General features: G+C 30.2%; 1 protein-coding gene across 1 annotated transcript in view; it reads right to left on the bottom strand.

Annotated features, from left to right (window-relative positions):
- The window catches only part of LOC129228626 (hemicentin-1-like), a 217,860-nt gene that overhangs the window by 126,916 nt on the left and 66,071 nt on the right, over positions 1 to 24,873 (bottom strand). Inside the window, exons 20-28 of the mRNA XM_054863307.1 lie at positions 24,434 to 24,721; positions 23,321 to 23,440; positions 21,239 to 21,409; positions 15,831 to 16,115; positions 14,256 to 14,375; positions 13,507 to 13,665; positions 4,733 to 5,008; positions 3,668 to 3,787; positions 1,763 to 1,933 (exon numbers count right to left, since the gene is read on the bottom strand). Of these exons, the coding sequence (XP_054719282.1) occupies positions 1,763 to 1,933; positions 3,668 to 3,787; positions 4,733 to 5,008; positions 13,507 to 13,665; positions 14,256 to 14,375; positions 15,831 to 16,115; positions 21,239 to 21,409; positions 23,321 to 23,440; positions 24,434 to 24,721 (1,710 nt within the window). The remainder of the gene's footprint in view (positions 1 to 1,762; positions 1,934 to 3,667; positions 3,788 to 4,732; positions 5,009 to 13,506; positions 13,666 to 14,255; positions 14,376 to 15,830; positions 16,116 to 21,238; positions 21,410 to 23,320; positions 23,441 to 24,433; positions 24,722 to 24,873) is intronic.

Raw genomic sequence — 24,873 nt, 5'->3', positions numbered from 1 at the left:
GAAAGAGATAAAATAAACGTCTCATATATGTAATGCACATGTAAATAAACAGAGATAGTCATATTATACCCCCTCCCCCCCCCCCTCCGATCACCAATTATGCCCTTTAAATACTGCAGAGTCCCCATAAAACGAGACAACCGGTCAAAAAAAAAAAAAAAAAAAAAAAGAGGAAATCCTCTAAAAACCTTTCCTCTAAAAATTTCATTTGCGTAAGCAGGCCAATGATCCCCTATTCGTAGACACCCCCGAATGAACAAAATATTTTTATTGAGTCTCTTGTTTCATTACAAGTGCTTGAAAGTACTAAGAAAGTTTATAAACTGAAACTTGAACGATGGATTTCCATACACCAGTAACTGAACTAATTAAGGCATTTAAATACTACAGCAATCTGAAACTCATTTGTAACTCATATGAAACAGTTTAAAAAAATTATGACTACAAATGTACCTAGGTGTTAAACTGCACAGGAAAAATCACGAACAAGATTTTTTTTTTTTTTTTTGAGTCATTTTTCGTGCGAAATGTTGACAGTTAACACTGATAAAAGATACGATGAAGCAAATGTTTCAAAAGTATAATAGATATTTCCGTGACATACAAAAGAAAAAAAAAATTTGTTAGTGAGAAACGCAAATAGAGTTTATCATTCAGTTTAAGACAAACGTAAAACCATAAAAATGACTGAAATTACGAAACTTGCACCAGTTTGATTTCTAGAAAAACTTTAAAAATTTAATTTTACACTTCCTGTAATTATACAATGTGCTTCTTTGTTTTTGTTTCCTGAGAAATTTCACCAAAAGCATAAAGTATTATAATGATTTAAAAAAATAATTATGATGAAAAAACAGTTTTTTTTTTCAAATGCTGCAGCTGCATTACATTTTAAACAGTTTGGGTGGTAAACACTTTGAATCACTTCAGGAACGTTGAGTATAATAAATCTTTCTTGCCGGAGTCAGAATTATTTCCGAAATTTCATAAATAAAAGTGAAGTAAAACGAGGAACTTTCAAAGCATATTAATCCTAAAATTAGTAGCAAAAAATAAAAAAAGGGGAAAGAAAATTTTCTAAGTTCTCGAATAAAATTGAAAACCATATTAGTACAAAAGCCGAAAAGTAAACCGGTATTTCGATATGATAATCGATAAACAATATCGAACAATCAACTGTAATTTTACACTTTATTTTACGATACATGCGCACCTACAGACAAATCACGAGACAAAAACGATATATATATATATATATATATATATATATATATATATATATATATATATATATATATATATATATATATATATATATATATATATATATATATGTATATATATATTTGAGAAATAAATAAAACGCGTAAAAACTGCCTGCTAGCATAACCGAAACTGAAACCACTCATCAATTATTTCCAGACTGAAAATCTTTGCAACATGATTATTTTAATGCGCAATTTTTATTTACTATTTCTTGAAAGACACTATTATACTTATTACATTGAGCGTTCTAAAGAAATAGTATTGCATGTAGTTTTATACTAGTATTCAAGTACAGCTGTCGTAATTTAAGTGGATCGTCATATTTAGACACAAAAACAAAATAGTATACGGCCACAGTAAAATTTATAGGTGGAAAAATGAAGTGTTGTGCGCACAAATAATGAATGTAGCTTTAACTCATTTACTGATTTTAAGGTAAATCATGAATAGAATGCGGTAAATACTGCAATAATAAACATTATTTTATCTTTCATACCTATTACACGTACGACAACCGTTTGCTGCAAAGATATCCCAATACCATTGGATATGTTACACTTGTATAAACCTTCATCATCTTTATTGATGTTTTCAAATACCAGACTTCCATTGGAAAATATTTTCATCCCAGATGCATCGCCAACCGGTACGAACTCCACATTATTATCTGTGTAAAAATAAGATTTTTACAGTATTAATAAATTAATAAATTTATTTATTTAGCACATAGAGCTCACATCGTACTTTTTAGAATTACATTGTTGAACACAATGTTTTAATTGTTCGAAAAAAAAAAGCATAAATGACAAGAGCAAAAAGAAAAAAAAAAGGAAATTACCTACTAGAAAAAGCCTTTATTTTTTTCTATTCGTAAACTGTAAAAACGATTCAGAAACGTTCCTTGAAAATAATAGGCAGCTGATGTGCCCAATCTATGGCAGTAACATATCTTGCAAAAACCAGTAACGTTTTCCGATAAAATTCAGTAACCTTCCTGAAAAATCCAGAAATTTTCACATTTAAAGCCATTTGTGCGTCCGGAACTTCAGAGTTATCTTAGGTTAGTGATAATATAACAGCTTGGCACCTTCCTGATTAATCAAGACAGTTGCAAAAGTAGTATTGCAAACATGGCCAAAGCTAAGCCAGAATTGCAAGTATTAAGCATCTCGCTTGATTGCAATTCTTGCAAAGCTACGTAGTCCATACTTATTTGCTCCTTTTGGGAGTTTAATCAGCATGGACGAGCCGTAATCGAACGGAAGTCGATACACCTTATAAATACTCTTAGTTAATCTTTAAACTAGAAAAATATATTTTACAACAGAGAGAGGTCGGCATTTGGAAACTTGTAGCAATTCAGGAAACTTTTTGAAGGAAGGGAGCCAGGAACTGGATAAAAACCATTGAAATCCCGAAACGTTACACGGAAACACTCAGGAACGTTTAGGAATTTTTTACAGCGTATGCGTAAACATATCACCGTGTTCTGAAATAATTTAACTGTATTTATATATGGTATGCGGGTAGAAAAAATTATAAAATTATGCAGAAATTAACTCGTTATTAATCCTCAGCATATCGCAGCAGTTGGAAAAAGTAAGAACAGAGCAACTTTCAACAGATTGATTACTATTGCTATTCATGCTAAATTTGGTTCACGGCGTAGAGCATAGTTTAGAGAAGCTAGTTCAAAAACACGTGATTACAACTGAGCCTTTATTTATTTAGACCGTCACAAGCTGCTTTTTTTAAAACTATTTAACCACAGCAACGCCAGGATTATTTTCTGCGTAAACAGGTGAACCAACTTTTCACAGATGTGGCTGAATTAAAATTTTTATTGCCAGTATAGCGAGTCGAAAATACTGGTATTTCTATCCTGTTACATTAAATTCTTCTGAAAGATCGACCCAATTACCACAGGCAACAGAGTGTTGGGAATACTTTTCGTAAGTATTTCAGCAATGAAAAGTTCGCGGTTTTCAAGATTGATTTTGCACTCAACTACGAGAAAGCTTCTGAATTTTTGACAACGGTAACACTTTGGATGGAATGCGTTTTCTAAGCGTGTTGAAGTAGGTGGTTATAATTTTTTTCTGTGTGATTGCTACAGACTTTTTTTTGTTAATTTTTACTATGATGGGCAATGCGGAAAAAAATGGCAAAAAATTTCAAACACACTAAATTGCTAATGACTAAAAAGGACGATATTTTTTAATCAAATCGATTTCGAAGAAAAAAAGCCTCTGGGGCAACATATAATCTGGCTTTTATATTTTATTTATTGATATTTTCAATTGAAACTAACTACTTGCGCCAAAAACAGTTGTACCTATTAAAAAAAAAAAAAACTAGAAATATTTTAATCCACTGAAGTCACAAAGCACTTGAATGTTACCTAACATTTTTGTCCACAGCGTCGTTGGCTGCGGTTTTCCAGCACCTTGACAGTTAAGAATAACATTTTCTCCTCTTACAGCATCCGTGTCTTTTGGATGAACAACCCATGAAACAGGAACTGAAAGAGAATTATAGTAATATCTTAGAAATAATTCAACGATCTTTAAGGCAACAATCTACATTAGATTATAATGTATAATCTAATAATTTTCAAATAAAATGCTTTAAAATGCCCGGGAGTAATTGGATAGTGTATTAACTTCTTTTTTATTCTTATGTTTCATATTTTCTTTTAAATAAGCAGATAAAGCTATTGATAGTATTAAAATTTAGTGAATGTTGAAAAAGCTAAAAATAGTTGCAAAATCATTAATGTAAAAACAAATAAATAGTCCTGCTTTTCTTTTTGACTTAATAAAATGAAAGTAGAAATTACTATTTTGAATTAGCTTAAAAATGATATGCACAACTGTTCCTGGTATTAATGATATAACTATTTAAAATTACACTATTTTTTGTTTGAATTTAGAACTTGCTTTCAAGCACCTAGTTAGGTGCAATACGAAAAAAGTTCAGCCTGCATAAATTCTATCTGCATAAATTATTTAAAGACATAATACTTGCAGTTTTCGATACCATCTCAGATGCAGAAAAAATCAGACCACATCACAAGGACAAACTGAGCACTAGTGAAGCGATTCTCTGAATCTTTATTTTAAACGAAAACAATACAATTTTGTGTTTTTCTACAATACTGAAAAAAAAAAAAAAAAACTTTTGCATTATTTTAGTTTTTTGCTATATACTATTCATGCCTGTTTTGAATTTTTGCCATTTTTTCTATAATTCAGAAGTAAAAATGTTTTTTAACTTTATCATTAACCATTTTACCTAACAATAAAATATATTTGTAAACAGATCAATCGCAATGTATCACGCAGAATGAGAAATAGTACTCAACATTTAGCGATCAATTGAGAAAATGGAAGATAAAATGCACTTATAAAACATAAATTAACAAATGATGTTTAATATGATATGAATATACAATACTAATACCTACTTAGAACTTCTAAGTTCGTCGTGAAGTTTTCTGTGAAACCTCTAGAACTTGCTATGCAAGTGTAATTTCCGGCGTCTTCTTCCACTAAAGATTCTATGATTAAAGTAGAGAATTCCGGGAAAGATCTCACAGTTGTGCTATGCGTACTTTTTAATTCTCTTCCATTCTTCAACCATTTGAATTCATTTTTTTCTTTATTTGACGTTGCGCATATAGTAATGACACGGTTTCCAATAATTGTGTCATTAGGAAATGAAAAAGGCTGTATTTTCAGAGCTATAAATTAGAAAAGGGATTTGATATAGTTTTTAACAGAGAAAATAGCAGTACAATAAAAATAAAAGGTACAAAATTAAAATTTAGGTAAGTATAAGTGTGTCTTAGTCCAATGTTAATGCCTGTTAACTAGCTGAGAGATTGAATTACGAATTCAAGATACACAAACACGTTCCTAACAAAGTTTCCGAAACTTGAAATATAAAACCTCAGAAAATATATTTTTTCAGATTTGAACTTAATAAAAGTGAGCAATAAAGCAGTATTTTTGGGTAGAAATAAATATAAAGTAACAGAGAAATAAAATTTGTGTTGATAACGCAAAATGGCATACTCCTATATAGGGCTAAGATGTACTAGAATCTAAGTACTAGAGTTTGATTTTCTTTTGAATAAATAAAGATTTCAGAGGCATTCGAACAAATATTATGCGTTTTTTAAGATAATTGACATATTTTTCAAATAAAATTTCATACCTTAAAAATTATTGCGGCAGTGGAAAATATTTTAGTGTCATTCCCTAGGAGAGTATTTAAAAGAAGTAATTCTAAAATATTTAAATATATATTATAATCTACTATAATCTACTAATACTTTCTTAAGATAACATGCTTGAAACTTTTGAAAATTTCCTAAAAAAAACCTCGTAAATTTAAACTAATTTGTAATTGTACAAATTTATTATTAAAAAATGTGCTATATTATGTATTTCAAAAAAATTATAAAGTAATAACCTGAAAAACGTTCTATAGTGCAGATGAAGCGTGCAGCTGCATAAGTAAGTATTTCTGCTTTTTTTTGCGAATGCGTTTTTATCAGTTTTTTCATTGCAATACTTGTATACAAACAACCTAAAACAGTCAGAGAGTTTCAAAATAGTTCCTTAAAAGGTTTGCACAAAACGGGAAAAGTTATTATAACTCATGTATTTTTGCAGCGACAAATATGAAATTTTTTTTTACTATTTATTTTATTTTATTTACTTATTTGTTTTTGGAGAAACCTGATTTTGAAGTTCCATATGATACAACACAGAAATCTTACTCCGAGAGTGTTCGGCTACTCTAAAGTTATGATTATATTGTTTTGTAATTCATTAGTCACTATGAGTGAGCTTTGTTTTAAACTATAGGCATATATCCATCTACCAATAGTGAGTTACAAAGTCATCGCTATTGTTTTCCATTAATATATAGATCTGGAGTCTCTTGTCAAAGAAAAATTTTATTTTGTAGATCACATGTAGTATTTTTCATTATTTCTATTTTCAGTAATTTCTAGACAAATTAATCTACAAATTTCACATTAAACAACTCTTAAAATGATTCTTATTTAAGAGACGGAAGAGAAAAAAATCACGTTAATATATTTAGATTGCCAAAAGTAAAAAGCTAAAACAAACCACTTTTTAAAATATTTCTCCTGACAACTGATAAAACTGGAACTTAAAAACAATAAATCACTGTTATATGGCACACAAAAAAATGGTTTGTTTTAATAATTCAGATAGTCTTAGGTTGCACATTTTAGGAATAAATTTTCATTAAACAAATGAAATGCGCTTACTGTACATTATATGATGATTTAAATGCAGATAATTGTGTTTGGGATGTTTGCACTACTTATGGAACTGTATTTAAGCGAAATTTTCGTAGTAAGTTTTTCATTCTTAAAAAACTACTCTTTTTCACTTTTCGAACGAAAACAAAAAACAATTTTAGAAAAAAATATATATATATATAAATGGATCACTTTTACGTTGATCTATAAGCAAGTTTTCCTTTTTTTTTCATTATTTAAAGTAATTAAGAACATTGTAACTAAAACATGCGCTTAATGTGGTGACTTATGAGTGCATATCTATGCATTTGCTACACACATCGCATTTTCTTAAGGAAGTTATATTGGAGAGTGTTTACCTTGGGACACTTTTCATGTTTTAATTTTTAACGTCAATTATTTGAGTCAAATTTAAAATCTGAAAGTCACATTAAAATACCCCAACATACTTCTACACAATAGAGTTTCTAAAATTAAGACAGTTTGAAAATAAAATATTGCCAACCATTTAAATTAAGAGTTCCAAGCTACCCCAAGGTTCAACATCCTATTGTACCTTGGGACATATCCTGTTGTTCTATGGGAAAGTCTTCATGATTCAGGAAACAGCCATATACTTGAATCAATTTTGCACCAGAAACAAGAAAAAGATTTTTTCATGGTAGTGAATTAAATTATGAATAATTAATTATGAATAATGAATTCTAACATTAAATGCGTTTAAAAGACTACATAAGATTGTAACATTGTTCCATGTTCCTAAACATATCTTTACTATTAAGATCCATGCAAATGTTGTACCTTGGAACGTGTCCTAAGGTACAAAATGTTTTACTGTCCCAAGGTACAATCACCACGTTGTTTAAGAGAAACCAAAATTATGGTCAATCAGGATGCGGTATCATTATTTTTTCATGAGCAAAATAGTTAGAGTACTACTCTTTTATAAAAAAATAAAATTCAGTTGATTAAATTTACAAATACAAAGACCGAAAATGAATTAAAAATGAAGAAAATATTTACTTTGTAGTCATAATTTTTTTTTCTCTCCCAAAATCGTCAATTTTACTCATTTGATGCTGATTTCTAATATGGCACCATTTAGTGGTGAAGGTAACTATTAGAGATTAAAAAACAAAATTGATAAAAATAAATTCTTAGAAATTAGCAGTGTCTCAAGTTACAAACGCCCAAGGTACAACACTCTCTCCTATTAATTAATTTTGATTCATTAAAGAAATTATTCTCCCTCATTTACATATAATTAAACATAAAATAAAATTTAAAAAATGGAAAATTTCCATTAAAAAGAGAGAAATATTGAAAATTTTAAATATTTGAAAAAATGTGCATGTTCTTCCCATATTATTATATTTTAAAAATTAGATTCTGAAAAAAAGTGCGGCTAGTTGAAAGAAATATGCAAAACATTTATTTAAAATTTGCATACACTCTTTTTGAAAACTTTGCCTAACATAATTTAATTGTTTATAATATATTTACTATTTAAACTATTTTATTATTTAAGAATCACAGGATTGAGTAGTATTCTCTTCTTAAAAGGAATTCAGCAACAATTTTGAGCCAATACGTATAAACAATGCACAGCATGGCAGTTTAATACAAAGCATTAGCATAAAGAAAAGAGGGTAGTTTAGGAATTTAGGAATTAATTATGTTTTTTCAACCAAACTTGTAGTACATAAACTTCCGAGAAATAACCATGTTTTGTTAAAAGAAACTTACCAGATGAGCAGTTTAAGAAGAGAAGAATTCCAATTGCATAACAGGAACCACGAACGAAGCACATCATTCCAAAAACTGATCAGTTCAAGTATACATGAATGAGGAAATATTATGTGCACACTACAGCATTATCAATTGACTCTGTCACAAACACTGAATCTTCTTCACTAGAATGCTACTGTCGCTGATGTACACACATAGAAATGGCGTTTTTGAAGTGATAGTCTTTTGATGCAATAGCAGCGCCCTCGATGTTTCAGTAATCGAACTAAACATTTTCTCTATAACATTAAGCAATACCGTCTCATCATTTTTAGAAGTAATTGTATAGAAATAAAACGATAGTAAAATGCCTATAAAGTATGAGAAACAAACAAATACAGTTAAACTCATTAAAAAAAAGGCTTTTGGAGCTGATATGAAAATTGTCTTTAAGAAAACGATAGTTAAGAAAATACGATCAGAGGACATTTTTGAATTAATTAGAAAAAAAAAACTAGTTTACACCCATTCTTGCAGCATTTAAAGAAAACTCGCTCGTGTCATGTACTGCTATATTTCCGTCATTTTTACAACAACTAAAAAAGTAAAGAAATTATTAATTATACACTATCGTCTCGCCAACATTTTAAAAAATTATGCCATCGAAATAGCTTTAGAAATGAGTTGCCACTTTTAATAACTAGTGGTGTTGTCCAAATATCTATATCTACATTTATTCCAAATATCTATATCTACAGAACTGCTAACCAGTAGTTCTGTTTTAATTAATTTTTTCCAAGTTTCCAAAATACAAAATTTTGGTTTCGATAAAGGTTACTGAAGCGCACAAAAATTTAAGATAATCATAAAAGATTAAAATTTAAGTTATAACAATGTGTTTAATGTATCATCTAACATTATACACTTTTTCGAATTCAATCATGTGGACAATCTGAATTCTCATCTCACTTGACATCTGGACATCTTATTCACTTGAGAAAAAATGACTGTTACGTGTTTTTGACTTGTTAAACACACAGTACATAAATATCTTATGCGTACATTTATTTTTTTTTCTTTTCATATCATAGCATTATTCTACATATGATGTATAATAAGTGAAAAATTTTAAATAGAGAAAATTTTTCTTCGAATGTGATTCATAAGATTAAATTACAAAGCGAATTTCTGTTTGCTATAAAGAAAGTACCCACTTTATGGAATGGTTTTACTAATAAAGGCAATTTAATTAACAAATACAACGAAACTAAAGTATCACCCCATTAATGGGGATAATAATCTAAAAATGAAAGTTCAGGATTTTTCCTGTGTGCATTTTCTTTTAAATGTGAGATCGAAAGCTAAAAATGTTCACTAAAAATTAATTAAACCAAATACGCTGCTTTTTTGAGTTTTCAATTTATTGTTGATATGCGTAATGCGTATAGTAAAACTTTATTAAAACTCTTCAATACTTGTTTCGAATAAGATAATTATTCTCTCAAAATTCTGTTGCATGAAGAAAAAAATCACCATTTAATATGTTATCTAAAGCGTACAAGAATCGTGCATTGCTCTTCTGTTTTAAGCTCATATAGACATGCTAATAAAAATAGAAAAATCTGATAAAAAATACTTTTACTGTATTATTAAGCTCATGTGCAGTATGATACACAATTGTTCATCATGTTAGACAGTGTGAGATTAGGTAAACCACAGATGACTAATGATTGCCGTCCCCTTACGAAAAAACGATGTTAATTGAAAATAACAAAACACTAATGCTTAAGTAGTAGGCTTTTATACTAAACTTATACAAATCTATAAATTTTGTTTCTTGGAAATTCAGTTCAATACAAACTTTGTTAAAATCACTCAAACTGTGATATGATTCAGGTCATACACTGCTAGTGAATACCAAACGGCTTGCTGCAGCATCCAGAGACTGCAGTTTTTCTATTGTTTGGGACCATTATTCTAAAAAAGCCTTAACAGAGCTGGAGTCAATAAACCTCTCATAGGTTCTGTGATAAGCCAGACGTTGCTGAACCTCCTTACCTTCGTATTATTGAGTAGTTTATGACAGCACAATTTCATTTTTTTTCATCAGTTATTAAGGGCTGAAGAATTATTTATGAGAAAAGGACAGAATAATTTCACATTTAAAGTTAAAAGAATTATAAAGTAAGTGAAGAAACTTGGTTTGCTTCGCCAATAATGCATCTGCGACATAATTGGTTTTATTCCAAAATCAAGTTTTTTCACCTTCTCACCGAGTACAAATAAGTTTATTCAAGGTCAAATGTCTTGCTATTCGAACCATACTAAGGAAAAACAGTGTTAACCAAAATACTAACAGCTTTATAAGTCTGTTACTAAGAAATTTACTTTAATACATTCTTTGATGAAAACGATAGTGTGACATAAAACACCTCATACGCTGTTAACGAGTAATGTCTTCACAATACCGTGAAGTTTATGATTGCATAATATAAAAAATAGCTCGATTTTTTGTTTTGCTATTGCAAACTATACGACTACGTACGAAAAATATACAGCGCAATTTCTTATTCAATGTTGAAAGTGAGAAAAAGTTTAACTTGGGAGTCATAAAACATCGAATAATAATAATGTATTCAAACATCTCGACGATTTTTTGCAACATCAGGTACCCAGTACATCGTTATGAGACATGACCTTAAGTATGTTAAAATACTTTGAGTCAAGTTAAGATGGCAAAGTTTTAAAATGCAATTCGAGTAAGGTTGAAAATGAAACAATAATTACAACAGGGTTTGCTAGTGGATTCGAGTAAAATTTTCAGTGTGAAATTTTCGGAAACTATGAGGACCCCCCCCCCCCCGCCCTCGTAAAAACTCTTTAAATGTATATTCAAAAATTATTGAAATCACTGAGAAAACCATTTTCAGATTTTTTTTTAAAAATATAATTTTTCAGTTATAGAATATGCTGTCAACCCAAAATTTTCGGAAATTTCGAATCACAAAACCTCCTGAATAACATGAAATTGGATCATGAGTGTGCGAATGTGTATTTAATGAGATAATGCTTCACACCAAGCACACATTTGCGAATGCATTTCCTGTAGTAGTGAAATATCTATTTCAAAAATGATAAGAATATTAACTCCTGAAAAAAAATCAAATGATGCTGAAAACATCAGTTAAACGTATGCAGTTATTAAACAAGTAAAACCAGGTTTTCGAACTTATTCTTAGACAATTATGGGAAAAGTAATAAAGTACGCAGTACATACGTTATAATTGTGGTCAGACGAACTAAGCTACTTCTCTTAAAGAAGCTGATTGCAGTGTTTGTAAAGACCTAGATAAGTCCTCCATTCAACAGCAGATGGATATCGACTAATAAAGCTCTTTGAGAAAAAGGTGTAATTCATTATCAACTAATGATCAGTCAAAATTTTGTGCTATTGACGAATATGTCTATGTTTAGAATAAAAACCAAGTGTGGTAAATATGTTGATGTATGATACTGAAATATTTCTTTTAACTCAGAACTTTCATTATTGTCATTCAAAAAGAGATGATCTTAAAAGAAAATGATTCTTTTTTTGTCAATGTATGTAGTAATTTCAGATTGATAATTTCAAACTAAAAGAAAGAAAAACATTAATGATTTTTTTTTTTTTTGCACATCATTTTGATTTTAGAGAATAAAGATCCTGTAGATTCATGGTCATTTCACGCTGAAAAAAAGTTCAGATCCCGGAACAATTAAGAAAAAGTATTAGTACAGTTCAATACAAACAACAAACATTAGAGCACTATTTAGTTTATTGCGTGGTCATATGTCATTCGCAACAAGAATTCACGTTGAAGTTTTTAATACGAAATTAAGAGGCAATTCAAAATGCATTTTTGAGAATTAATATATGACACCTTTAAAAAATTAGCGATTTTATTATATCGTAAGCTTCTAAATGTCGCTACTTGATACTGTGTTTAATAAATTGAACGAACTTCGTATGAAAATATAATTAAAAGTTTAATTAACAGAAGTGATTTTTGAAATGTTTAAGTGTGGTGTAAGGCAGTTAAAAAAACGCAACAAAGACAAAGATTAAAGTATTTGATCCAAATCATGTTAGGTTGAACTTTTTTACCCATCTTATCCATATTCATAGAAACTTAATTATCCCATTCTGCACTTGTTTAATCATTGAGATTACGATCACACAATTAAATATTTTTTAAGTTCAAGTTTACATGCCAGTCACTACTAGCAGGTAAGCGAAAGTTGTTAAAACATGAGGGAAAATTGGGTGACATACCATTTTTTGCTACGTAATTATTAATTTTTAAACTTTTTCTCAATTTGAGAGAGAAAAAGAGCCAAACATTTGTTTTTGTGTAGGAATCATGTCAAACACAACTTAAACTACTCGTCGTAGTTTTATGACAACGAAAATTTTGAAGGCTTACCTTTTTTTGCTGTATCATAAAACTGAAACAAAGAATTCGCTCATTAACTCAACCATAAATTCACCAAACTATGATGAACTTAACATATCAACAACAAAAATTTTTGTGTTTTCATCGCCTAGTAAAAGTTATAAGGTGTGAATAAAAAAAGATTATTCTCTAATATGTTGATTGAAGCAAAGGAATTTAAATGGTATCGCTTTCAAACATGCGTACAAATGGTGTCCCCTACTTTTCGCGGACACGAAATTTCTTTCCCGCTGTTTTTTAGTTTAAACCTTACCTTTTGATATATTTAAAAGGGGAAGAAATTTTAAATATCGGCAAAAAGTTATGTAAAACGAGCAAATAAAATAAAGCAATAACATTTTAAAAATCATTTGCATTATATGACTGCAAAGATTTCAAAAAAAAAAAGGGGGGGGGAATGAAAAAAAAAAATGCACGGTTCAAAGGCGTTACATTTTAAGAAAGCGCATGTGATCGGATGTACAGCAACATAAAGCGTAAAGTCTTTTGACTTAAAATGTTGTGAGCAAAGCTACAAAATCCTCTCTCAAAAGCAGGTCTAGAACCTAGAGCCAAAATAACCATTCAATTGTTCTTAAGTAGATGAAATAGTTTTGATCCTTTAAGCTCTAAAGTAAATAATCATCTAGATCTAATTTTAGTATACTTCAAATACGATTATAATGGTACTTTAAAGCATCGTCGGTACATTAAGAGTTAAAGTGGGTGACGTCTTACCTGTTACCCTCACAACAACTGTTTTTACCAAAGGATTTCCTATGCCGTTTGAGACATTGCATTTGTACAGTCCTTCGTCCTCTTTTTTTATTTCTTCAATAATAAGACTTCCGTTCTTTGGAAGAGATCCTAGTACCGGAGTGAATTCGTTGCTCATTGCTAAAAAGAGTACAAAACTATAAATTATAACAATTTTACATACGAAAATAATGATAATGTTTAAAGATGTACCTATATTATACTCTGTAAAATATTCGCTAAATTTCCGGTAAAACGTTCTAGAATCCATGTTCACTTAATTTTTTTCTATAAAATCCAATTTCACTAAAATTTTTGGACATTTTACGATATATGTTTGGGTACAATATACTGTAATACAGAAAAAGTTACAATAAACTTTCATGGTGAATTTACGTTGAATTGTACTGGCAACTTGGATACTCGTTCTTTTTGTTAAATGAGCAGTCAGATAAAATATGGTGCATTAATTACCAACGTGATAAAAAATAGATTACTTCATTGCGTTTAATTTTCTGAAAGCACGATACTCCACCAAAAAGCAAAAAAAAAAAGACTTGTTAATAAAGTGCAACAAACAGCACAAAGTGCAGTAGTTGATTTTGAGGAGTATACGTTATTTAACTTAAAAAAATATGAAACAAATTCCTTTTTAAAGCATTGAAAGAAGTTGAGAAATTATTGTGTTGAATATTAATGAAAATGTCATTCATTTTTAAAATTTTACGTACCAAAGCTTCTATACCATGTTGCTACAGGTTCCGGTTTTCCTAATCCGATGCAAGTCAAGATGACGTTTTCTCCATTTACTGCGTCGTGATCTTGAGGAGTAATCTTCCACGAAGGAGGCACTACAAGTTAAAAAATAGCAATGAATACAGATTAAAATGCACAAATATGTATATATATTACTACTTGTAAACAGTTAATATATTTTTTTGCTGTACTGAACCGTAAAAAAATGAATAACTCTTCCAAAATAGAGGGGTTTTTTTAATATATTTTTTCATTCACTGTAAAAAGATTCCTAAACGTTACTGAGTATTTCCGTGTAACGTTTCGGGATTTCAATGGATTTTATCCACTTCCTGGCAAAATCAAGAATCATAGTCAAAAAGTTTCCTGAATTGCTACAAGTCGCACGAATGCAGACTTCTCACTGTTGTAAAAATATTTTTTCTCCCAGTTTAAAGATTAACTAAGCGTATTTATAAAGTGTATCAGCTTCAGTTCGATTGCGGCCCGTCCAGACTGATAAGGCGTCCAAAGGGCGCAAATCAGTCAATTGACTACGTATAGCTTTGCAAGAATTGCAGGCGAGTAAAATTCTCGTTTTTTACCTGCAAGTCTGTCTTAGCTTTGGCCATGTTTGCAATACTTCTCTTGGAGCTTTCCTGGAAATGCAGGGAAGTGCCAAACTGTTATACTATACCCACTTAAGTTTATTCAAAAATTCCAGAGATGCGACTGGCTTCAAACGGGAAGGTTTCTGATTATTTTAGGAAGCTTCCAGGATAATATCAGGAATGTTATTCAATTTTAGCGAAAAACGTTCCTGGTTTTTGTGAGATATGTTACTGGATGAAATTGGGCACATCAGCTGCCCATTATTTCCCAGGAACGTTTCTGAATCGTTTTTACAGGGTTGATTTAATTTTTTCATAAAATTAAAGTCACTCTTTTTTCAAGAAGCAACTTAGATAATGTAAATTATGTCATAATTCCCACAGATATTGTTAGGCTGTTGAGAAAAATTCTATTATAACACACCTAGTTGAAATTGAATTTTATTATATTATGTTAAACGAAAGGGAATCAATCTCAAATTGCGATTGTTAAGAAAAAGTTTTTATGAAGTTATTCATAATGGTAAAGATTTATGTCTGAGTATAGTAAACAAGTGAATTGTAAATGAAATTTTAGGATTTATTAATATTAAAACGTTGCTTTCAACTTTTATGTAAACAGAAAGCACTATTTTGCAGCTTTTTGACCAAAAAAAAAAAAAAAAAGATTTCTTTAAAAAATATTTAGTGAGTCGCCATTCAGGACGGCGTTTGATAACAAATGCACTGTTAAAAAGGTTGTCCCCCCAGTTTCGCCGACACGAAATCCCCGTCCCCCCCCCCCCTGTTTTTCAGTTTCAATAATACCTTTTGGCATATTAAAAGGGGGAGGAAATTTGAAATGCCGGCGAAACTGGGGATAAACTGTTAAAAAGAAAAATATTTTTTGGCAAGATTTTTTTTTAAAAATATTTTAAAAGAAACTCTCATTGGTAACAAGAGTTAGCAAAATCGTCATACCTAGAACATCCAAAGTGGTAGTGAAACTTCCTACCAATCCTCTGGCACTTACGACGCAAGTATAGTTACCGCTATCTTCCAAAATTAAAGGATTAATTACCAGAGTCGACAGCTCAGGAAAAGATAAAATATTAATATTTTGTCTCCTTTGTAGCTCTTTGCCATTCTTCAACCATCTGAAATCCATTTTTTCACCCGTAGAGGGTGTACAAGTTGCACTAACTCTCTTTCCGACTACAGGTTCTGACGGAAATGAAAACGGTTGGATTTTGACAGCATCTTCACCTGCAGAAGAGTTAACATACTTTAAAAAAATTTTCAGTTTTATAAAATAAGAAATATATCTTTTTGAAAAAGCGTAATGTAATTACTTATATATTCATTAAACATCAACCTTCTAAGAGCTATAGGTGCTCATAAGTAAAAAATACATACTTGTTTTAAGCAAAAAAAAAAAATGCATCAAAATATTTTAATAGCAGAGTAATGAGTAAACAAAAAATAAATTGTTGAGAGAGCTATTATATATGTATCTCTTAAATAAGACTTCCCCCCTCAGCATTCGTTAATTTATTTAAGCTTACAAGTAAACTACTTATACAGAGTTAATCATTAATATATTTGAGTAAAGTTTCATCTTCATAGAAATTGCTTTTACAGATATGAATTATATAAAGGGTAGTATGAAAAGTAATCGCGATATATGTAGTTACATTTATACACGATTAAATTTCAAATGACAAAAAATCTTCATTTGTGACACTTAAAATAATATTTTCCTGACACCTTAAGCCTGAATTTAATATTACTTCATACACAAAAATTCTTTTAGGACAATCTAAAGATTACGCATATTAACTAAATGAAACTTTCAATGTTTTGCATACTTTTGTTAGATTGGTTATGTTTTTTTGAGTCATAGTATATTCCAAATGTAGTAAATCTCAAATTATGTAAAACTCAAGAGAGCTAGTTAATATTTTTGCAAGTATTTCGTGAAAACTCTAGGTTTGCTTTTCATTAAAAATTTAATGAATAACGTGAGGTATATTTGCAGTATACCGTTTAATAGTTTAAACGGTATTTTAATATACTAATTTTAAGCTACCGTTTCAATGTTAAAATCCTAAAACTTAAAGCCAAACATTATTGTGTTATGAACGAAACGTACAGAAAATTAGTATAAAGATAATTATGTACGGAGAAATATAAGCAAGAGCTCAAATTATTTCCTTTGAATTTTTAAATCTGTTTGCAATTTTTGGAGATTGTTTTCTTTTTATATATAATGTTACATTATTCGGCTATTAAAATGATGTTTAAACAAAAATTACTCGAACCATTATGTTTGAAGTTATTTGATAGTTTAAAACTTATGCGTCCTTATTTTGAAAAAAGTTAGCCATTTAAAGTTATTCATTTCTTGTTTCTAATTTTTTGTGTAAAGGTTTCAAATTTAAAAAAAAAGGGAAGCTAAGTTTCAAACAATATACCCTTCTTTTATTAAAGTGTGAGTTAATAAACATCTAATGAAAATAAATTACTCTAAAAACATTTGACTTATTTGTGCAAATTCCAATAATAAGAAATGCTTTCAAACTGATTTGGCACTTTTTTATTGGAAAAATAATGAATAAACAAAACATGCAAAAAGACAAGTATGAAAAAAAATCTTATATCGTAGCACCAGGGTTTTAATGTATTTAATACTACGCAGTAATTTATGTAAAATATTACAGTAAGTATAAAAAATACAGATGTTTAGAAATAGAAAATAATGTTTCATTTACCAGAAATGTTCTCTATGAGGCACAGTGTCATCAAAACTTGAAGAGCTTTCATACCGAAAATGCGATCCCACTTCATATTAAACTTGCATGAGTACGATGGTGAAGATATAATTCTTTACAGTTGGCACAAAATATACACTATAGCAGAAAACACTTCCAGAGTTTTACTTCTCAACTCATTAACATCAACAGAAGCGTATAAAATGCTCGTTGGCATCGGATCCTAAACCGCAATGGCGGGTCTAATACAGAGTGACGGTGTTTGGTACTCACGCGTATGGCAGCGCCCTCGATTTTTCAATTTACCAACTAAATTACCCTAAGGGAAGTAAACGAGATATATTAAATTCATAAACAAAGTAATTTTCGGAGAGCAGTAAAAGTCAATACACAAATTCAAACTGTAAAATTAAACGACTTTCAGGAATAGTATTTTTAGATAACATGATTAAATAAAAATTTGTAATTGTCTAAAACATTATTAAAAAAAAACTTTTATGAACGTAAAACAAAATTTATCGCAGCAAAGACTATATAAGGATAATAATATTTCACAATTTGAATAAGATGAAGACATACGAATATATTCTAACTCATACATAACATGTCCATTGTGTCCTTGTATATGATCATAGTCGACAATAATGCAATAAAATCGATAACAAATCTACATCGTGATAATTTTAAAATCAATTATATTATAATTAAAACAACAAAATGTATAATTGATTTCAGTTATTAAATTAATAATAACATAGCATTGCTTAGAAGAAAGTCAGAGAGGAAAATGTGTAAAGTTATTATCGGGAAAAATAATAATTGGCTTTTTATTATTGATTATGAATCGCATTATACTAAAACAGCGAAGTTTAATAAGCATTAGTATGGTTTTATTTTATTTTTTGAATTTATGTTTACTACCTTAGCATTGAGAGAAAAAGTTTAAGTAGTTAAATAGTTATCAGCGCATCGTGCCATGGTGTTATTCAGTATGATTTATTCATGTTCAATATTCGAGTAAAAATTATACGTAAATGACAAAAAAAAAAATAAATAAATAAATTAAAAATTAAAAAAAAATAAATAAATAAAAATAAAAATTAAAAACATTGTTGCTAAGAGTTTAAACTTCATTAGAATGAATCATATAAAGCCGTGTATTCTATATAAATTTATTATCATTAAAACACTTCACCCGATGAAAGCATGCCCGTATAAAGCTTTAAATTCACTGTGCTGTTTTTTACAATAGTATGGAAATTTTAAATAATAATTTTCAAATCTGGTGTAAATATTTAGAATTTAGCTGCGAACGTACGATTATGTGAGTTTTACGAAAAGATTCACATCAAATTTAAGTAGATCTGTTCACATAATATTTGCCGTTTCTTATCAGTAAAAAACATCGCTGAAGATAATATGACTAATGCATAAAATAATAAAAGTAATGTGGTTTGCATTTGCATAAGTAAGTGATTCGCACAAATGGTACTTCCGGCTTTATCTTTGTAAAACATTGACAATGATTTATTACTTTTTCGATTCACAAACAAAAGTTAGAAACGATCATTATGCTGGTGGATAAATAAAAAAAAATTAAAACTTCAGTAAACTGCGTTTGTACAAAATGAACTGAGTGTGTAAAGTTTTAAATGTGTTGAAGATGTAGACGTATAGTCGTTTATGAAAAGTGGCGATATTTCTATTTTTATTTAATTTAAGGTGCGATTATGCTTTGCATGAGTTCACTTAAACACTAATTACTATTAGTTACTTACTAGTAGTAGTTAGTGTTTAATTTTGTGACGATTTTTAGTCATAATCGCATGAGAGACGTTGTCAAAGGTGTATATATCCCTCGTTCTCTTTGATATTTAAAATTAAAAAAAAAAAGAACTTCTGTTGCATTTTTGCAATAAATACATGATTATATATTTTTTGCACAATAGTTTAGTACCGCTGGTTGTTGCACAGTCAGTTATTGCACAGTTATAGCAGAATCCTCCATTATAACTAGTACAAAAGTTGCGAAAATAAACGAACCAAATTTATTAGTATTTCTTAAAACAGGGTTTGTATCTTTTAATTCGAATCTTCTAATTTACTATATAAATGTTTAGTTGATGTTTCAACCACATATCACTTAAACAGCCTATAATTGCTAAATAAAACCAATGTTTAAGGGAGATACTCAATTTGATTGAATTGTGCAGGTTACAAATACAGTATATCAGGGCTGTCCAACTGCAAAGAGCCCACGTGCCAGAATTCCGGTCACTGATCATCTGGCGGACCGCAGTTTTAAAAAGTTGAACAACAACCTCTTACTTCTTATACAATAACAATAGTTGAATTATTTATTATAAAATAACGAAATAGAAGGATTATGAAACAATTTGCTTACATTTTAATGGAAAAACTAAGGTCGATTCGCCTTCTTTACAAGGGCAGGAGTGTCAGCATCAATATCATCAGCGGAAAAGAGCGGAGAGTTGACGAGAGCAAGTTCTCAATTTCTTTTTCGAAATCAACAAAGGCGGTAAAGTCAGTGAGAGGGGTCTTTATTTTTAACCCATTGCAAGCAGGTTTTGCTTATCTTAATGTTTCTATCTCCCGTCCCTGTCCCCCCCCCCAGCCAAATTGAAGCAATATTATTTCTAGGAATTCGTTTGAACACCAGCGGGCAGTGTAGGACTGCTTGACCTTGACCTGTAGATGTCCTGTACCTTTTTCTCCCAATACAATGAAAGGAGTAAAACGCGATCAAGAGGAATCCTTAACCATTACATCATCAACCATTACATCATACATAATCAAAGTATAATTAAAAATTTTAACTTGTAGTCACTTGTAGCTGAGATAAATAGATTTGCAAGTACGTATTTTAGACGAAGGAAATTTTACGGTTGAGTAAGTCAATACTATCTGTCAATGAATATTTTCTTCTGAAACTTAAAAATCCAATGATTCTTTCCGCATTGTGATTCATTAATACGCAAACTACATTTTTTTTCCAAAACACAAAAACAAACTCTTTACCCTTTCCCTTTTTTCGTACAGTCTTTGTTTTATAATATAACTGCAGAAAGGAGTTACAAAACAATCTTTCAACTTTAAAATTAATTTTTTTTGTTTAAGGTGTCACAATATACTGCAATTACGCTCACTGACGACCCACAAATTGTCTCAACCCATATTTTGGGTTACTCTTTTCTACAGAATGTTGGCCCAGACATTTTTCAGAGCATGTCAGTCTGTTTAACTGTATCTTGTTTAAAAAAAGAAAAACAAGACACCGTATTAAACTCTCTAGCGATACATTATCGTTTTTACTAAAACCAAAATATTTTGGGTCGAGCTTTGGTGCATCCAATGCTTTTATATAACTAACTAAATAAATAAATAATTGAATAAACCACAAGAGTATGATATAAAGTTTCATTAAAACTTGCCGCTGAAAATGAACCAAGCCTACAGTCTTTTATTGACATGATTCTGTGTATTAAAATATTAAAAAGTCTAGAAACACAAGATACATTATTACATTTAAAGATTTAAGAAAAATTAAGATCACAGCAATAAAATTTATGAAATTTTCAAACTAATAAAAAATCTTACCTATAACCTTAATCATAACTGTTTTAATCAATGGATTTCCTATTCCGTTCGAGATGTTACATTTATACATCCCTTCATCTTCTTTAGCTATTGCGTTCATGTAAAAGGTGCCGTTCGAGTAAACAACTGATTCACCGGAGTTTTGAACGGGAATAAAATCAAAGCCTTCCCCTGAAAGAGATTCTTAGAATTAAATTCATATTCAGTAGAAAAAATGAAAACTGGACGTACAATAGCGATCAATTGGAAAAGTGTGAGCATAGTGTTGTGTTGTTGCGTTCAATGTGTCGAAGTTTATACCGGACAAACGCATTCACGGACAGCGTTCATTTCTTTGTATTCAATTAAAAAAAACAGCTACGAATTATTCCTATCAAGTAGAGAGGTTTATGATGAACATGCTTCATCGGAAGATACGTGTGAACGATGGTTTCGTCTTTTCAAATTTGGTGAATTTTGGCAGAAAGTCTATTGTTATCTCTGTATTATCTCTGTGTATTGTTGTCTTTGTATTATTGTATGTCTCTGTGTTTAGTGGAACCAGAGGGTCGTGATTTGTCATGAATTGTAAAAACCTCAGGAAACTGTTATAAACGAACGTTACCAACAACAATAGACCAATTTGAACCGTTCACAGCTTGAAAAAAGATCAGCATGCAGAAAGAGGTTGCGCAAAGTCAATTTTCTTCATGGTCAATGCTCCATCACATATGGCAAAACGGGTTCGAGACACATTGGAAGCACTCAGTTAGATAGGTCTATTTCATGCAACTTTCTCACCAGACTTTTCTCTTTCCGATTTATACTTGGCATCGCTGGGTCAAACACTCGCTGAGCACTACTTCGTACGAAGATGTGAAAAATGGTTTGGTAATCGGTTCACAGAAAAAAAAGATGATTATTACAAGCGTGGTATTCACAAATAGCCAAAAGGATGGATTAAATGCATAACAAGCGTTGGAACCTATTTTTAATAAAAACTCTTTTAATCATCCTGCCCAATCAGACAGGTTTTTAGGGGAAAAAATGCAATTCATACTTGTACACCTGGTAAGTCAATGCTTGACAAGATGTAAAAGCGGGAACTTCAAATACGCTGTTTGAAAAGTACATCTCGAGTATATAAAAATAGAAAAAGTGATAATTTATATCAAATTACACGTAGTTCCGTCCAGAACTAAACAAGGAATTTTTTTTAAATCAATTTTGATTTTTTAACATGAACTAAATCTCTACACCAGTTAGATTCGGCTGAAAATTATTTGCGATTAACCTTCTTTTCACTGTTAGACAGAATTTTATAAAAATAAAACATATCTCGAATGCTCTCTTTTCTTTAATGTTCATGCTGAAATCCTTATGTTCCAAGAAAGCTATTCGTTAATATCAAGACTGTACGAATTCATTGTTTGAAAGATTGGAACAGTTTCATTTACGTTTTGATCGGTGTAAATACTTTACTAAATAAAGTTTGATTCCAGAGTTTCGTTTTGTTTAATTTTGGTTTCAAATTGTTCCACGCTCAGGGTTCATAAGTGATGTTCAATTTAATTCCCGAACGTTTTACACAAACCAGGAATTTTGACAGAAGCACTCTGATAGGTTTTCTGAATGGAAACGGAATGAAAACCGAGAAGCTTGAAAACGTGTACTAATTCCAAAGCAGTTGAAAAATTTCCCGATAGAAACTTCTAGAACGTTTTTCACAAATAGGACACAATCTCCAGAGCCTTTTCATACAGATTTATTCAATTCGAAGTGATTAAAACAGCTGATAACAAAGCTACAACGTATTGCATATTCACCAATACTCTATAACAGCTGAATAGCTATAACAGGATGACAGCCGAAACCTTCTAAACCTTAACAAATGTATCTTAAACTGTCGGTTACTCTCCCTTTTTTACCCCCCTTGACAATGGATTTAGCACCAATTTGGGATCCTTGGTTATTTTCACCTTTGCAATGATTGGAGAGTTTTCTATAACTACATGACAAAAGGAGACATGACCGGGTACCTACTGGACTCTTTTTAGGGATTCAAAAATGTGTTGCATTAAAGTATAAAGAAATAACATTTACCTTGAGTCTTAGACCAAACGACAGTTGGGTCCGGTCTACCACTTCCTTTGCAGTTCAGGATTACAGAGTCGCCACTTTTAGCATCAAAGTCTCCTGGTATAGTTATCCACGATGGAGGAGCTGCCAATCATGGAATAATTAAAATACATTTATTTCCTATATTGGAATATTTTCCATCAGAAATACTCTTTTAAGTGAATATTCTAACACTACTACTTACGTATTTAACGTAAATACGCTTCTATATTCATAAGAAGAAAAAAAAACTTTTGTTCAAAAGCAATAAATGAGGTAAAGAACATAAGTAAATCAAATTGCAAAAATATTGCAGACACGTATTTCGGAAGATGATAGAACCACTTTATCAATGCAAAAATATTAGGGATGGCGATTCTGTTGCCTTGTTACACGTGTCAGTTACACTTTTACCATTTATGCTCTAATTTTTTCTTAAAAAATATTAATTATGTGCCTAAGAGTCAGCGTTAATATGGGAAAAAACTTTCATGTAAAGTATTGCTATATTGCGAAGCTTTAAACGAATCCGCATATTTCAAGTAACGCGATTTTCCTATCATTTTTGCCATGTTTTTTTTTTCCTGTGGAATGAATTTAAAATTTTTAAACTCATGCAAGTAATTAATTTTAAAAGTAAAATTATTAACATAAATAATCTTGACTATTTTCCATTGAAACTTCGTTTTCTACAAAACCAAATTTTCAATGCAAGTTTTTTGAAAAACATTCGTAGTTTGATAAAAGTATACGACATGGATGGATATCGAATATCATGTAAACATATTATTACGCAGTTTGTTTGTATGAACAAAACGTAAGTATGTGTATTCTTTTTTAACCCACTATTTAATTTTTATTTGAAATAATATTTCCCCTCATAGCTAACGAAACTAATAAATTAATTTCAGGTCCTACTAGGAGCAATATTCTTAGGCAATTTGGTGCTTTTTACTGACACCCAAACAGTTTTTGAACCCAAAATACTATATTCATAATCATGACCCCCCACAGAAAGGTCAGCCTGCATCCGTCCCTGCAATCAGTAACAATAAAGATTTAGAATTTATACTATTGTTGAAAGAAATTTCGACATACCTAGGACGTCTAGTGTTGTTGTATAACTGCCAGATAGTCCTCTGGAGTTAACAACACAAGTATAATTTCCACTGTCTTCCGAGCTTAGAGGATCTACTACTAAATTTGAGAGCAAAGGATACGACAGAATATGAATGTTATGCTTTCCTGTTACTAATTCTTTGCCGTTTCTCAACCACTTGAATTCCATTTTTTCACCCATTAAAGGTGTGCATGTTACACTAACTCGTTTGCCAATTGAAGAGTCTGATGGAAACGAAAAGGGCTGTATTTTGATAGAATTTCTATCTGAAAGAGAAAATTTAGAAACATAAACAATAATTAAAAAATAAGTCAATGCTTACAAACATAATTTTGTTTGATGTTTTGAGTTCGAATGTTAATATGTTACCATATTATCTGCGAGAAAATTTAAAAAAGAGCATTTAAAAAGTTAGAGG

Source organism: Uloborus diversus, chromosome 8 (assembly GCF_026930045.1).
Source record: "Uloborus diversus isolate 005 chromosome 8, Udiv.v.3.1, whole genome shotgun sequence".
In the NCBI taxonomy this organism is placed as follows: domain Eukaryota; kingdom Metazoa; phylum Arthropoda; class Arachnida; order Araneae; family Uloboridae; genus Uloborus; species Uloborus diversus.
The sequence above is the reverse complement of the archived record's forward strand: the minus strand, read 5'-3'. Positions and strand labels throughout refer to the sequence as shown.